The 15,890-nt window shown below is 42.7% G+C and overlaps 1 protein-coding gene across 1 annotated transcript in view; it reads left to right on the top strand.

The window, feature by feature from the left end:
* The window catches only part of LOC126273245 (pro-resilin-like), a 114,968-nt gene extending 100,462 nt beyond the window's left edge, over positions 1-14,506 (top strand). The window contains exon 4 of the mRNA XM_049976789.1: positions 11,584-14,506. Coding sequence (XP_049832746.1) covers positions 11,584-11,937 — 354 coding nt within the window. The 3' untranslated portion in view covers positions 11,938-14,506. The remainder of the gene's footprint in view (positions 1-11,583) is intronic.
* The last annotated feature ends 1,384 nt before the right edge of the window (positions 14,507-15,890 follow it).

Genomic DNA, 15,890 nt, shown 5'->3' with positions numbered 1-15,890 from the left:
GCACTCCGTGTGCATTCCGGGAGGAGTCATTCCTGATGTGGAAAGGGTCCTTCCGGATGCCATGAAGAGCGCAGGGTGCAGCCAGCTGCAGGTGGTGGCACATGTCGGCACTAATGACGTGTATCGCTTTGGATCTGAGGAAATTCTCTCTGGATTCCAGCGGCTATCTGATTTGGTGAAGGCTGCCGGTCTTGCTTACGAGATGAAGGCCGAGCTCACCATCTGCAGCATCGTTGACAGAACCGACTGCGGACCTTTGGTGCAGAGCCAGGTGGAGGGTCTGAATCAGAGGCTCAGACGGTTTTGCGACCGTATTGGCTGCAGATTCCTTGACTTGCGCCATAGGGTGGTGGGGTTTCGGGTTCCGCTGAATAGGTCAGGAGTTCACTACACTCAGCTGGCGGCTACACTGGTAGCGGAGGCTGTGTGGCGTGGACTGGGCGGTTTTTTAGGTTAGAAGGCCTCGGGAAAGTGCGGGATGGGCTGCAATGTCAAAGGGTGCTTGGCAATTACAGGACGTGCTTGGATCAAGGAACAGTCGGAATTATAGTTGTAAATTGTTGTAGTTGCGCTGAGAAAGTCCCTGAGCTTCAAGCGCTAATAGAAAGCAATGAAGCTGATATCGTTATAGGTACAGAAAGCTGGCTAAAACCTGAAATAAGTTCTGCAGAAATTTTTACGAAGTCTCAGACGGTGTTCAGGAAAGATAGATTAGGCAGAATTGGTGGTGGAGTGTTTGTGTCTGTCAGTAGTGGTTTATCTTGTAGTGAAGTCGAAGTAGATACTCCGTGCGAATTGGTATGGGTGGAGGTTATACTTAACAGCCGAATTAAGTTAATAATTGGCTCCTTCTACCGACCCCCAGACTCCGATGATACAGTTGCGGAACAGTTCAGAGAAAGTTTGAGTCTCGTAACAAATAAATACCCCACTCATACGGTTATAGTTGGTGGGGACTTCAACCTACCCTCGGTATGTTGGCAAAAATACTTGTCCAAAACCGGTGGTAGGCAGAAAACGTCTTCCGAGATTGTCCTAAATGCTTTCTCCGAAAATTATTTAGAGCAGTTAGTCCACGAACCCACGCGAATTGTAAATGGTTGCAAAAAGTGCCACTAGAAGCCTTCCTAAAAGACAATTTCCATTCCTTCCGAACTGACTATGCGAATGTAGACGAGATGTGGCTCAAATTCAAAGATATAGTAGCAACAGCAATTGAGATATTCACACCTCATAAATTGGTAAGAGATGGAACGGATCCCCCGTGGTACACAAAAAAGGTCCGAACGCTGTTGCAGAGGCAACGGAAAAAGCATGCAAAGTTCAGAAGAACGCGAAATCCCGAAGATGGGCTAAAATTTACAGACGCGCGAAATTTGGCACGTACTTCGATGCGAGATGCCTTTAATAGGTTCCACAACGAAACATTGTCTCGAAATTTGGTAGAAAATCCGAAGAAATTCTGGTCGTATGTAAAGTACACAAGCGGCAAGACGCAGTCAATACCTTCGCTGCGCAGTGCCGATGGTACTGTTATCGACGACTGTGCCGCTAAAGCGGAGTTACTGAATGCAGTTTTCCGAAATTCCTTCACCAGGGAAGACGAATGGAATATTCCAGAATTTGAAACACGAACATCTGCTAGCATGAGTTTCTTAGAAGTAGATACCTTAGGGGTTGCGAAGCAACTCAAATCGCTTGATACGGGCAAGTCTTCAGGTCCAGATTGTATACCGATTAGGTTCCTTTCAGATTACGCTGATACTATAGCTCCCTACTTAGCACTCATATACAACCGCTCGCTCACAGATAGATCTGTACCTACAGATTGGAAAATTGCGCAGGTCGCACCAGTGTTTAAGAAGGGTAGTAGGAGTAATCCATTTAACTACAGACCTATATCATTGACGTCGGTTTGCACTAGGGTTTTGGAGCATATACTGTATTCAAACATTATGAATCACCTCGAAGGGAACGATCTATTGACACGTAATCAGCATGGCTTCAGAAAACATCGCTCTTGTGCAACGCAGCTAGCTCTTTATTTGCACAAAGTATTGGCCACTATCGACAGGGGATCTCAAGTTGATTGATTCAGTATTTCTAGATTTCCGGAAAGCTTTTGACACCGTTCCTCACAAGCGACCTCTAATCAAGCTGCGGAGCTATGGGGTATCGTCTCAGTTGTGCGACTGGATTCGTGATTTCCTGTCAGGAAGGTCGCAGTTCATAGTAATAGACGGCAAATCATCGAGTAAAACTGAAGTGATATCAGGTGTTCCCCAGGGAAGCGTCCTGGGACCTCTACTGTTCCTGATCTATATAAATGACCTGGGTGACAAACTGAGCAGTTCTCTTAGACTGTTCGCAGATGATGCTGTAATTTACCGTCTAGTAAGGTCATCCGAAGACCAGTATCAGTTGCAAAGCGATTTAGAAAAGATTGCTGTATGGTGTGTCAGGTGGCAGGCAGTTGACGCTAAATAACGAAAAGTGTGAGATGATCCACATGAGTTCCAAAAGAAATCCGTTGGAATTCGATTACTCTATAAATAGTACAATTCTCAAGGCTGTCAATTCAACTAAATACCTGGGTGTTAAAATTACGAACAACTTCAGTTGGAAGGACCACATAGATAATATTGTCGGGAAGGCGAGCCAAAGGTTGCGTTTCATTGGCAGGACACTTAGAAGATGCAACAAGTCCACTAAAGAGACAGCTTACACTACACTCGTTCGTCCTCTGTTAGAATATTGCTGCGCGGTGTGGGGTCCTTACCAGGTGGGATTGACGGAGAACATCGAAAGGGTGCAAAAAAAGGGAAGCTCGTTTTGTATTATCACGTTATAGGGGAGAAAGTGGGGCAGATATGATACACGAGTTGGGATGGAAGTCATTACAGCATAGACGTTTTTCGTCGCGGCGAGACCTTTTTACGAAATTTCAGTCACCAACTTTCTCTTCCGAATGCGAAAATATTTTGTTGAGCCCAACCTACATAGGTAGGAATGATCATCAAAATAAAATAAGAGAAATCAGAGCTCGGACAGAAAGGTTTAGGTGTTCGTTTTTCCCGCTCGCTGTTAGGGAGTGGAATAGTAGAGAGATAGTATGATTGTGGTTCGATGAACCCTCTGCCAAGCACTTAAATGTGAATTGCAGAGTAGTGATGTTGATGTAGATGTAGCATAATCTAAGGCGATCAACTGTGAAAAGTTCAAACTTTCTGCAGGATCTGGCGTCATAATCTATATCCCGGTCCGGATTGCAGCGCACACTTCGCCCAGAATAAAACTTATTTACATACGAAGTCGAATATTTGAACAGATTGAAGATACACTTACAAAAGTCCTGACCTCTCTGACATCGTATTACAGGAATAATGCACTGAGACCAAGTCCATCCGTACTCAAAATCAGCACAATGAAATCGTCGATATGTCACGGGAAGACTAGTTAACAATACATAGTTAAACACGCACTATCCGAGAGTTAACTTAGACTGGTCTTTTCAACCATAAGAAATGACGTCCTTAGAAAACTGATGAACGTAAAATGGTATCCATCTTATTCTCAAAACAACAACCTACAGATTTGTTTTTCTTCAACTCAAAGTCCCTCCCAGTTTGAATAGATTTGTCCACGCGGAGAAAGTAGGTACCATTTTTAATTAAAAATACTGTGCAATACCTTGTTGGACAAAGCAGCACGTTCCATCAATGCGATGAACACCTTTCCAAATTCAGGCAAAACTCTGAAGAAAGACATGTCATGTATGGAGAACAGGACACTTCTAGTATACATGAACGGTTTAAATCAAGCGATCGGGCGAGATGCCGCTGTGGAAACACACCGGAATCGTAATCGCAGCGACATTGGTTGAAATCCGCGTCCGACCGCCCTGACACAAGTTGTCCCTGATGTCCATAGATTACTTAAGAGATATAGAGCGATCATTCTCTTGGATGGGTACGACAGATTTTCTTTCCTATTCTCACCCAATCCGATTCCTTTGCTTTGCCCATAGTGACCTAGACGTTGGTGGGGCATTAAACCCTAATCTTCTTCTATCTAAAAAGCAAAATCAGGGAGAGCTTTCTTGATACGGCCTAGTGTAGAATCTCCAAACTGGAACTCACTTCTAGAGGTTGATACTATTGGCTTGGAACTTCCACAGAGGACTTGCACGGCTGCTACGGTCGCAGGTTCGAATCCTGCCTCGGTCATGGATGTGTGTGATGTCCTCAGGTTATCCAGGTTTAAGTAGTTCTAAGTTCCAGGGGACTGATGACCTCAGATGTTAAGTCCATAGTGCTTTGAACCATTTGAACTACCGATCTTTTATAAGTGTAAAACATTAGTTCATGTTGTTTTTTTTTAAGTTGATGTCGTAGTAAGAAGTAACAATACGAGAAAAATGTTTCCATCAGTTCCGTTTCCCAACATGAGGAGGCGTGGGATATACAGCGTTATTCGCAAGCACCTCCGGGATTTTTTCATAAGATAGCTCCCAAAAAATTACTAGCCGCACAAAAAACAGACACACATCACTGGAAGGAGGAGCTCACCAACTTCGGAACTGCAGGACTGCAGGTGCCCAATATTGGCTCCGTTTGTGACAGGCCGAACGAACTCGACGCAGCAATACGGAGTGGAGCGGCGGGTTAACAATCAAACGTGAGTACAGCACAATCACAGGTGCAATATGTAATTATAAGAATCCTGAAAAGGATTGGTTTACTTCCCTACAGCAGTAGGATACTGACACACAGCAACAACCTGCAACCAATTTCCACTCGTTCTCTGATAACTTATCGGCGTACAAATACGTCCCAATGGTAGTGAAAGAGTCAAAGACGGTGCACAAACTCGGATTGGGAAAGTACGGGAACGGAAATTACCCACGCTCTTTCAAATGAACGATTCCTGCATTCTCCTCGAGCGATTTGCAGAAATCACGGGAAATGCAAATCTTGATGGCAGAACAGGTTTTGAACCTCCTTACTCCTGAGGGCGCCGACAGCCTCAGACAGGTAGGGGTAGAGGTATTTATCACACTGCACGGACACATCAGCAGCCAATTTCTCTCGCTGGTTCTGCACGGAAATTATCAGAATAATTAAAGGCAATTAATGGCACTGCTCTTTGGTCGGCTTATATTAGAGTTGACAGATGATGGGGGAACACTTATCGGGATCGCTGTACCTCGACACACAGCTACCAATAAATTCAGATGTTTTCGAGTTCTGAACATCGCACGACAGCCGTAAATGTTAAGTGGTGAAAACTCCGCAAATATTTTGGTTAATCAAATAATGAATCGTAATCGTATCCAACTTTCGGTCTCTGAGTATTTGCCAGGACATGCAGTTGACCAACGAATTGCTTGTTTTACTGGGACAAGGGTATTTCACAAAGCGTGACATTTAAGTACACAAATCAATTATACACTGCGAGGGCTTGTGGTGCGCATACAAATGTTACGTGGCGGCGCAATTCCGGTCCCCATTCAATTAGAGCGGACCCAGCACGCCGCTACGGACGCGCCACGGGATTATTTAAACCAGATCAACTGTTCACTGTTTTCTCGTCTGTATCTACGGTTTTTTTTCTGAGACGTACACAACGAATACATAAAGTTATAGCTTGAAGTAATCCGACTGGGAAAACCTTAATAGTAATTCAGCCACTTTTATTCGAGTGGAATTGTTTCACCGGCATTGTTAAGTTTCTTTCGCAAGTTTTAAAAAGCACAGAAGCAGCTGTAAAATTTCAGAGTGTCGTGATATAAGTTTTCCACTGAAATAGGATGCAAACTCACTGGTTGAAATGCAGGTGAGTATCAAAGTTTGGTTTCAGTTTCCATGAAATGACTCTTCATATAATTCTCAGTGCTGTGACTGGCCGCTAGCGCTGTCGAAAACCATTGCAACTAGCGAGCCGGCTTAAGCCACGTACAGGGAATAATAATGAGACTGGCCACAAGTCAACGAATATCATCCATTGAAAACTGGACAAATAAAGGGCCAAGTTATTTTAAAAAAGCAAATATACAAAATTAGTTAATGTCGAAATTATTATTCACTTACTTAAGAGGTTCTTTAGAAATGATTCCACGGAAAGCAGCGGACTTAAGTCTGTGTTCCCTTATTGGCTGTTCGACAGCAATGACGATTACGTTGTAGTTTGTTACATGGCTCAGTGCATGCTGCGATCGGCCAAATACGTAGAATCCAGCAGCTCTCACGAGTAAAAATGTAAATGTGTGACTAGGGCCTCCCGTCGGGTAGACCGTTCGCCTGGTGCAAGTCTTTCGATTTGACGCCACTTCGATGACTTGCGCGTCGATGGGGATGAAATGATGATGATTAGGACAAGACAACACCCAGTCCCTGAGCGGAGAAAATCTCCGACCCAGCCGGGTATCGAACCCGGGCCTTAGTAGTGCGGCCCTCAGGAATATTGTTACTTCCTTTCCCAAATCCACTGGGTAAGTGTTTAGAGAGCACTAGAATCTATCTGAAAATCCTGCCAGTGCTGCATTAATTTTCACCCTGTTTAGAATAAAGTGAGCTACTGTGAAAGCACAAATCTATCTTTCATTAATTAGGCAATACTTTCTTCCTTACACACAAATTTTATCTATGCATCGTGTGATAGAAACATTTACTTTCATCAAGTAAGTTGACCATTATGTGCTCATAACCTCATTGCCAAAAACTTTACTGACCGAAATCGCACATCCTACCACTGTAGCGTAATAAACCACACTCTGAAAAACCTGTTTTATTGCGACCATTAGTATAGTGTATCATTGAAACTTCGTACTTTCGTGACTCACGCGTATAAATAAGAAAAACATTAATTACGGCCTGTTAGTTTCTAAGGTGATGGTCCCTTCTGACGCTAATCGCCGGTGAGAAAGGAAAGAGGGTTCACAAAGAAAGAGCGTTTTTAACTTTTGTGGCATGGTGTTTTTCCCTTCATCTCGTATAATGGTAAAACTTCTATGACAATTCCAGTAACTGAGGAAAGGGTGTAGAGCATTCGCCATGTTCGTTTCGTGACAGATACAGCTCCTTTACATGCATCTTTTATTAGCAAAAGCCACAATGCAGCACAAGCTTGCAAGTACAGAGACATCCTAGTTTCCATCCCGTCTTTCGAGGTTAAAATATAACCTACTTCATACATAAAATAGATTATAACCTAACCTAATCTCGATCTCGTCAGAAACTGACGAATGAGATGGAACACACAGTGATGAAGCTGTCAGGTGATGTTATCGGGCAACCTCTGGCGACGGCATCTGACGACCTTTGCCGTTGCCACTGTGAACGCAGCCTTAGCAAAGACACACTCGTCGGCCGTCTGATGCCACAGTTCATTAACACCAAATTTCGCTGCTTTGCCCCAACGGATGGTTCGTCGTACGTCCCTCTTGATCTCTGCGGTTATTTCACGCAGTGTTGCTTGTCTATTAGCACTGACAACGCTATGCAAACGCCGCTGCTCTCTGTCGTTAAGTAAAGGTCGTCGGTCACTGCGTTATCCGTGATGAGAGGTAATATTTGAAATTTGGTATTCTCGACACACTATTAACACTGTGGATCTCGGAATATTCAATTCCTTAAAGATTTCCGAAACTGAATGTCTCATGTGTATAGCGCCAACTACCATTCCGCATCTGTTAATTCCCGCCGTGCGCCGATAATCACGCTGGAAACCTTTTTACTGCATCGCTGGAGTACAAATAACAGCTCCACCAGTTTATACTTTGTCTACGCAATACATGTTCATATCGCTGTCCCATGACGTCAGTGTGTATTAGGTATTCGTAGAATCGCGTCACTAAAGCAATAAAAAAATAGCACACGCCCGTTGGCCATTTTGATCACAATGACCATACATCAACACGATATAGACCCATTCCGCAATTGGTAAAAGGTCGATTTTATCACTGCTACTGTATCACGAAGCAAATACCGTCCGCACTGGCGGAATGTTACGTGATACCACGTACTTATACGTTTGTGACTATTAAAGCGCCATCTATCACAAAGCGAAAAAAATGGTGCAACTAAAACATTCATATTTCTTTACGTACTACACGAAAATGTAATAAAAATGGGGGTGCCTATTTAAAAAAACGCAGTTGATATCCATTTTACCTATGGCAGCGCCTTCTAGTGGGGCAACCATAGCGCCATCTGGTTTCGCCCTTCAAGCTAGACTAGTTTCGTTCTTTCTAGTTTTTTCGTTTGACGCTTATTTCGTGAGATATTTGGCGCGCCTAGAATTACTGTGCGCGCGTCCGGGATAACGCCCAATTTTCCAAATTCCTGATAAATACGAATAAAATGTTTAATTTCTATCTTTGAAGTACGCACTATTTAAATATATAACCCATATTGGTCTACGGTTACGATTATTGAATTTATTAACAAATAAAAATATCCGAGTTTAAGTCCTAACATTGGCCTTACGGCGGAAAACTTTAACTTTCGTCGCTTAATCGCTGCTCCTGTATTCTGAAAGAAACCTAAACGGTACATAATCTGTACCAGAAGACTTTATTTTACTAAAAGATTTAAGTTGCTTCACTACTCCGAGAATATCTACTTCTGAGTTACTCATGTAGGCAGCTATTCTTGATTCGAATTCTGGAACACTTACTTCGTCTTCTTTGGTGAAGGAATTTCGGAAGATTGCTTTTAGTAACTCTGATTTAGCAGCACTGTCATCGATAGTATTTCCATTGCTACCGCGCAGAAAAGCCAACGATTGTGTCTTGCTGGTAGCATACTTTACATATAACTAGAATATCTTTGGGTTTTCTGCCATGTTTCGATACAGAGTTTCGTTGTGGAAACTAATATAACTAATGTAAGCGTCTCTCAAATTTCGAGCTTCTGTAAAATGTCGCCAGTCTTCGGTATTTTGCGTTCGTTTGTATTTGCCATGCCTGCTTTCATTCTTTCTGCAACAGTGTTCTGACCTCTTTCGTGAACCATGTGGGATCAGCTCCGTCTTTTGTTAATTTACTTGGAATAAATCTACCAGTTGCTGTCGATACTATTTCTCTGAATTCAAGCCTCATCTCGTCTGCTTTACACTGTTAATTTGGAAGCAGTGGAGATTGTCCATCAGGAAGGGGTCAAGCGAATTTTCACCAGCTTTTTAAATAGATATACTGTTAGTTAATTTCTGCCGGATTTGGGAATTACGGTATTCAGTCTTGCTACGACAACCCTGTGATCAATAATCCCTGTATTCCTTAAGTCTGGATTATTTGCTGCTAAGTTTACTATTCGCCACTGCACTCATGAACTAACTGCTCGAAATAATGTTCAGAGAATGAGTTCAACACAATAGCACTATTTCGGATGATGTCTTATGGATACGTCCGGATTTAAATATGTATTTTCACCAACATATCGAGAATAAATTGAAGCCACCACCAACTATAATTGTATGGGTCGGGTACATATTTTAAATTAGACTCAAGTTCTTTTTTTAATCTTGTCTAGGTCGGTGCCTGAGAAATGTAGTGCTATAATCGAGTTTCTAACCGCTGAAAACGTAGATCCACGCGTGGAACACCCTCCCCTTCAGCAATACAAAGCAGACCACACACATACGAGAGCTGCGACATCTGCAACAATCCTACACCTCGGGGTCGCTGTCATCGATCATCCTCCATACAGTACCTACTTGGCCTCATCTGATTTTCGTCTGTTTCTAAAACAGAGAACACCTCGAGGGCTAGCGGTGGAAGCAGAGGTGAAGTTGTGACTCCGTCAACAAAAAGTCCAACGTTTAGGAAGTCGGCGTCAGCTTGCGCTGGCCTCTCGGCAGAGGTAGCTCGCACCTGGTATTTTGTGTGAATGATTCCAAGAAGTTCCGCCGTTCATTGCTAGATCGTGTTGGCATCGTTTTTACTTCGGCAAGGTACTGTAACTGACCCTGTTTCACCTAGTTTGCACGAAATATTTAAAAATTATACATCAAACATTCTTCGTGATTCATTTATCACTAGTCTACAAAGCTTAAGGACGGAAATAGCATTCTCGACATAAGTTACTATCAATTAACGTAGTTCATGAAATTTGGACCATACATACAAGAAACTGCTACAGTATAGTACAGAAGGTAAAGAAATTTACAATGGCACGAATTGCTCTCCAATGTGGCCACAAGGTTGGTAAGGATTTCTTGTGGCTGTTAACGCTTCATTACAGCTCTTCAGCCGAGAGAATTTATGAAATGTGAAGATACAATTTGAAAAAAAATATGTGTGTCTGTAAACCATGACGTACCTAATTGTCTACAAACTGTGAAGCTTTTAGTAAAGTGTATTCGTATATAAGTTACTAAAACCATCATGGTTTATAGATTTATATACACATGTTTTGAAAATTATTAAAACAGGTGTTGGCACACTGAAAATATTAAACAACATGTGATTGTACGCACAAACCTTCTTCGTGACCCATTCTTCACTGGTGCACAAAATTTAATGAAGAAAATAACTTTCATGTAATGTCTTACCACCAAGTAATATTGAACGATGAAACATGGATTGTTGGGGGAAGAGTGTTTTGGAAAAGTTGTGGGATCCAAGAGTCGGAGAGAGACGGGAGGGGGGTGGCCGGGGGAGTAAAGGGGGGAGAGGAGCGCTGACAGAGAAAGGGAAGTGCTGGAAAGATGAATAGGTCTCTGAACGGATTTCCTGGCTCGTACGGGTGGGCGGTTAAGGTTTCGTTCTGATAGGGTAGGGAGGCTATGTAGGTGGAAGGTTGATGGGATGTTTTGATACAAGAAAAACAGAGCACAGGGGTTAATGAGAGCAATATTTAATAAGTAATGCAACATTTTTTTTTCTCGGCCAGTTTCTACTGAAAATATTTGTTGTGGGACAACATGGATTATTGCCGCTTCAGCACCTATAGTTTCATGAAGTTTCGATAGGTGTAGCCCTCAAAACGACATCTGTAACGTAAGTGCGATCCAAGCAGAGAGCTGCCATTGAGTTCTTTTGGCGCAAAACCAGAGCATCGCAGATATTCAGTGGCGCTTGCAGAATGTCTATGGAGACCTGGCAGTGAATAAAAGCACGGTGAGTCGCTGAGCGTGGCGTCTGTCATTAAAACTCCATTGGACTGTTCTTCCTCATCCACTCCAGAGCTCGCACCTTCCGACTTCCCAGTGAAGGCTGCACTTTGCGGGAAGCAGCATGTGGGTGACGGGGAGGTTATTGATGTGGCAACACGCTGGCTCCAACGTCGACCACTAGAGTGGTACCATGTGGGCAGGCAGGTGTTCCCAGAAAGCTGGAGTAAGGCCGTCGCATTAAACGGAGATTATGTTGAAAAATAGGGTTATGTAGCAGAAAGAGTGGGTAAAAATATGGAGTACTGAAATCCTGAATAAAGCCAAAACTATTTGCATTACGTATTGAACAATCCTCGTAATTAGAGACCAAACGTTAGGGTTGTTGCTAAGAATGCAGACTAGCATATACTTTTGGTTTGTCGCCTGTCGCACCTTCTGACCTTCGCCTCCGTTTCTTTGTGCTTGCAGCAGTACGCGGCCAAGTATCAGTTCGGCTACCAGGTGCGCGACCCCAAGACTGGTAGCTACTTCGGGCACACCGAGTCTCGCAGCGGCCACCTGACCAAAGGACACTACCACGTGCTGCTGCCCGACGGCAGGTTGCAGAATGTGCAGTACTGGGCGGATCCGTCCGGCTACCACGCACAGGTGTCCTTCAACGGCGTCGCCAAGCACCCTCCGTCAAGCAACTCGGCGCACAACCACGCGCCTGCACCGCTGCCTACGCTTGCGCACCCCGGCTACGGCTACGGGGCGGCGCTCAAGAGGGTAGCCGCCGAACGGAAGGAGGGGGAGGCGCAGGGGGAGGGCGACCAGCGCTGACGTCACACGAGTGGTCCGCTCTGAGGGTGTCGGCGGCGTAACGGAATACTCTGCTCTCCACGTGCAATTAGCTGCTTCCTATTCAGTCCAGTCTCAGTAACACTTGCCCTGGCAGCGAACCATGCAGTGGCCTGTGAGATCCAGTATCATCATAATCATCATTTTCCTCTTAATCACTGGTCTCAACCTTAAAAATCTCACAATATTCTCAACATTCCTTCCCTTGCTTTTATCTTGTAGCAAGCAGTCACGCCACTCTTGATTCCATATCATTTATGATTGCTTGTGAACTCCATTACTAGATAATAAAATTAAAAAGAGGGGTCCTCAGTTGGAAGATTTGTCTGAACATCACAGTGCATCACTGGGCATTGTAATGACGGTATACCTCACACTGACGTCTAAAGCCCCTGTCTGGATTTTATCTGGAGAATGTAACCATTCAGCTCCTACTGGATAAGAAAATAAAAAGAGGTCATCAACCGGAAGGTCGGCTTGAACACCACAGTGTGTCACTGGCCATACTGTTGTAGATGACATGCCCTTTGCCTTCTTCCGACTTTTGATCCGTCTTACCTAACCAGGCATAGTGGAACCAACTAGTTAAAATGAACACTTGACTCCAAACCACGACGTAACTTGCATTTTCTGTATTAACCAATCATTATGAGAGATAAGAGGCAAGTGACAGGACAATGGGGACGTAAAACTTCCTCTTTAGTTTCACTTTGCAAGAACAACACAGATCTATATCCTCACTGAAGGTTGCCTCAGAAAAATTTCACAGGAAACTATCTCAAACTTATTCAAATACCCAGTGAATGTTTATTCTTCCAAAGACTTCAAGATTTTAGTTTCTATTACTTCTTCGCCAGGCACAGATGATGGTCTAACCGAGAGAAGTTTGATTATAGATGATCAAAGTTTCTTTCTGAATCGAATATCGGTACTGAACGAGAAAAGAGTAGTTGTATTGAAAGTTCTGTACACTCCTTAGAAAGTTTGACTGGAGCACATGAACAGTTGATCCCGATCGAACGTTTTTATGTGCCATAATACTTTGTGCTTAGGTCATATGTATCTATGGTAAGATAGAAAGACTGGAACACTGCAGAGTTTAACTCATCTCTTTCCTGCTCTTGCAGATGGTAAAAATCCAGAAATAACTTCCACAGTCGGCATCAGAGCTAGGTGGCGAATTTTCATAACCCATACCGTTCCTTAAGTGTTCCACTTTTACCATAGTTTATTGGTCACAGTAGCAAATAACAGTCAAATAATTCTTATCTGCGAACGATGTGATTTATACCATCTGCATTCTATTCTTATTTGATCTGTTTGTCTATGGCGGAGACAGGATCTACATATTGGATTAGACTGTGAGGTACTAACTATAAACCGTCAAACTATTTGCTCTATTTTTCCCGGCGCCGAGGTCGGAGCAAAATATTCAGACTTGTCACAAAGCTGTGGAGAAATATGTGTGATCAAAATATTTTACATACTTACTTTAAATCAATTTTTCTAAATTATTTACGTGTTACTACGGAATTCGAAAACAAGTGGTCAAATAGTTCTCGCTTCACAGGCGTAATTAGTGTTGACACCCGTAAATGTAAGTAATGGGAAATATGCCGTCACCCATTAAGTATCCTGTCACTCTATATCATCACTGCCGTCAGAAACGATTCGATTATGGTCGCGTTAGTCAGATTCTGAGTTATCAGTTTTTAAGATTCTCGAATAAAAGAAGTCTGTTATGGTTATTCTGATTCCTCCTGTAGAACTAGAGGATGGTGCCGTCACATTTCTCATTTTGAGTCTGCTGATGGACGTCGTTCGGGCAACAACACTTCCTTTGAGTAGATGTTCTTTAACAACAGTATGAGGCTCTATTCCACGATATGAGCTGCCGACACACCCTCAGATGAAGCATCTATTACCTATCCTAGCTGTAACATGTATACTGCCATAATTTATTTCATTACTCTAGCAGTGTCATCAGCTACGTTAGACAAAGACTCACTCATCTAACTCATCACTACATGCTTCCATTTCAGATATCGCAGCATCTTTCAGTTAGGCAGGCAATACCCAACGTTCGCCGAAGCATACAATAACGTCCACAAGTACAGGTAGTTACCTGCCGCGATGTTCAAACTACTAGCAGCCTATGCTAAATGTGAAACGAAGATTCTAGTAGACAAATCGTCTTGTTTAAGGAAACATGTATAGAAACAAGAAAAGATGATTTGTGACGAATGTACAATAATTTCACATGAAATACCTTACAAATTTTTACTTTGCGTGATTCTGTTAATTTATATACTTTAAACTGTGAGACATACTCTGTTTCAGAAGTGTTTACTACAAATGTATTTTAATATTTTATTGTGCTCTTTGTAGGTTTACAAATGTGATAGAAGGCCACTGGGAAATGTGCAATATTGTATTGATCTCAGACAATACACACCACTTACCTGATATCCAGAGCTGGTCTCCTATCTTATACACTTTTTATATTTTTGTATTTGTTGTGTTTTATATAATAAATGTTTTCGTTGAGAAACAGTTGTTTGAATGAAAACCGCTTTGCTCTGTTCTGTGTTCCCACAGCCACAGACTTTCCTATAGCCATTAAGCTTGCACTTACCATGACACTTTCATTTACGATTCAACAGTCGCAATTAAGTTCTTCTCTTCAATTGGTATGAAATTGCACGCAGCGACTTTGAACACACACAGTCCGGTTTTTGAGCCGATGTGGCATCTCTTTGGAACTATCTTTCGATCAGTCAGTGCCCAAGAAACTAGAATGCTAGGTGAGTATCTTGCAAAACCATTGCAACTACAGGAGTCACACAACAACAGGTACCAATAACAATAATTTCAACCTCCATTTTATTGTCTTAAGTCTATGTCGTTTTACGTCATTTTGCACCCATACACGGATATCAGTAAGTAACAAAACTATCAAAACAAACAGTTCCACTGCCTAACTATATATAAAGGTCAACGACCAGACGGGTAAGTACACGTGTTGTTCTACATGTTACCAGTTGCTGTTGTGGTTGTGACGTACCTTATTGGTGGTCTAGGAGATGCGTCTTTGACTAGTAATCAAAATATCACACGTAACATCCCAGTCTTGTGTGATACCCCAGCCGCCGTTAATTTTTTTTTTGTGAAAACGATCAGCAATGGCCGCCTTTGACTGCTGGTATAAGGTGCCATACTCGTACTGACAACTACCTTGTTAAAGAGGCCGGGGAAGCGGTCAAAACTACAGCGCATCTTCTAGTCCTTGGGGCCGACAAATCAACCATGATGAACGACATGAGCGTGCAGAGGCAATGGAAACCACTGCATTAAAAATACAAAAGGTATATCCTCAGGACATGGGGCCTCTACATGAAATAGTATCGTTATTATCTTTTCATTTTCAAAAGATTCTGAATAAGTCCCCCATTCGGACATCCGTAACTGGTCTATCAAAGGGGAGAGGGGTGGGAGGATACCCATGAGAAAGAGACTGAATAACCAACGTAAAGATAATATCCTACGAGTTGGAGCGAGGAACATCAGAAGTCCAACATGGTAGGGAAGACATAAAATCTTAAAAGGGAAATAGAAAAGCTCAATGTAGACTCAGTGGTTAATTGAAATGCACTGGAAAGAAAACAAAAATGTATGGTCAGAGTGGTACAGGGTAATACCACCAGCAGCAGGTAATGTTATAATGCGATTCGTTGTAAACATAGGGGAGAGAGTGAGTTACTGCGGACGATTCAGTGAAAGGAAAGTTCGCAGCTAAATCGACAACAAACCACCGCCAAGAATATCAGTTTCGATACACTTGCCGACGTCAGAAGTAGAAAGCGAAGATATTCAGAAAACATATATGATGATATTGAACGGCTACAGCAATACAGTATATAAAGGGATATAATACA

This window comes from Schistocerca gregaria, chromosome 5, assembly GCF_023897955.1.
Source record: "Schistocerca gregaria isolate iqSchGreg1 chromosome 5, iqSchGreg1.2, whole genome shotgun sequence".
Taxonomy (NCBI): Eukaryota; Metazoa; Arthropoda; class Insecta; order Orthoptera; family Acrididae; genus Schistocerca; species Schistocerca gregaria.
The sequence above is the reverse complement of the archived record's forward strand: the minus strand, read 5'-3'. Positions and strand labels throughout refer to the sequence as shown.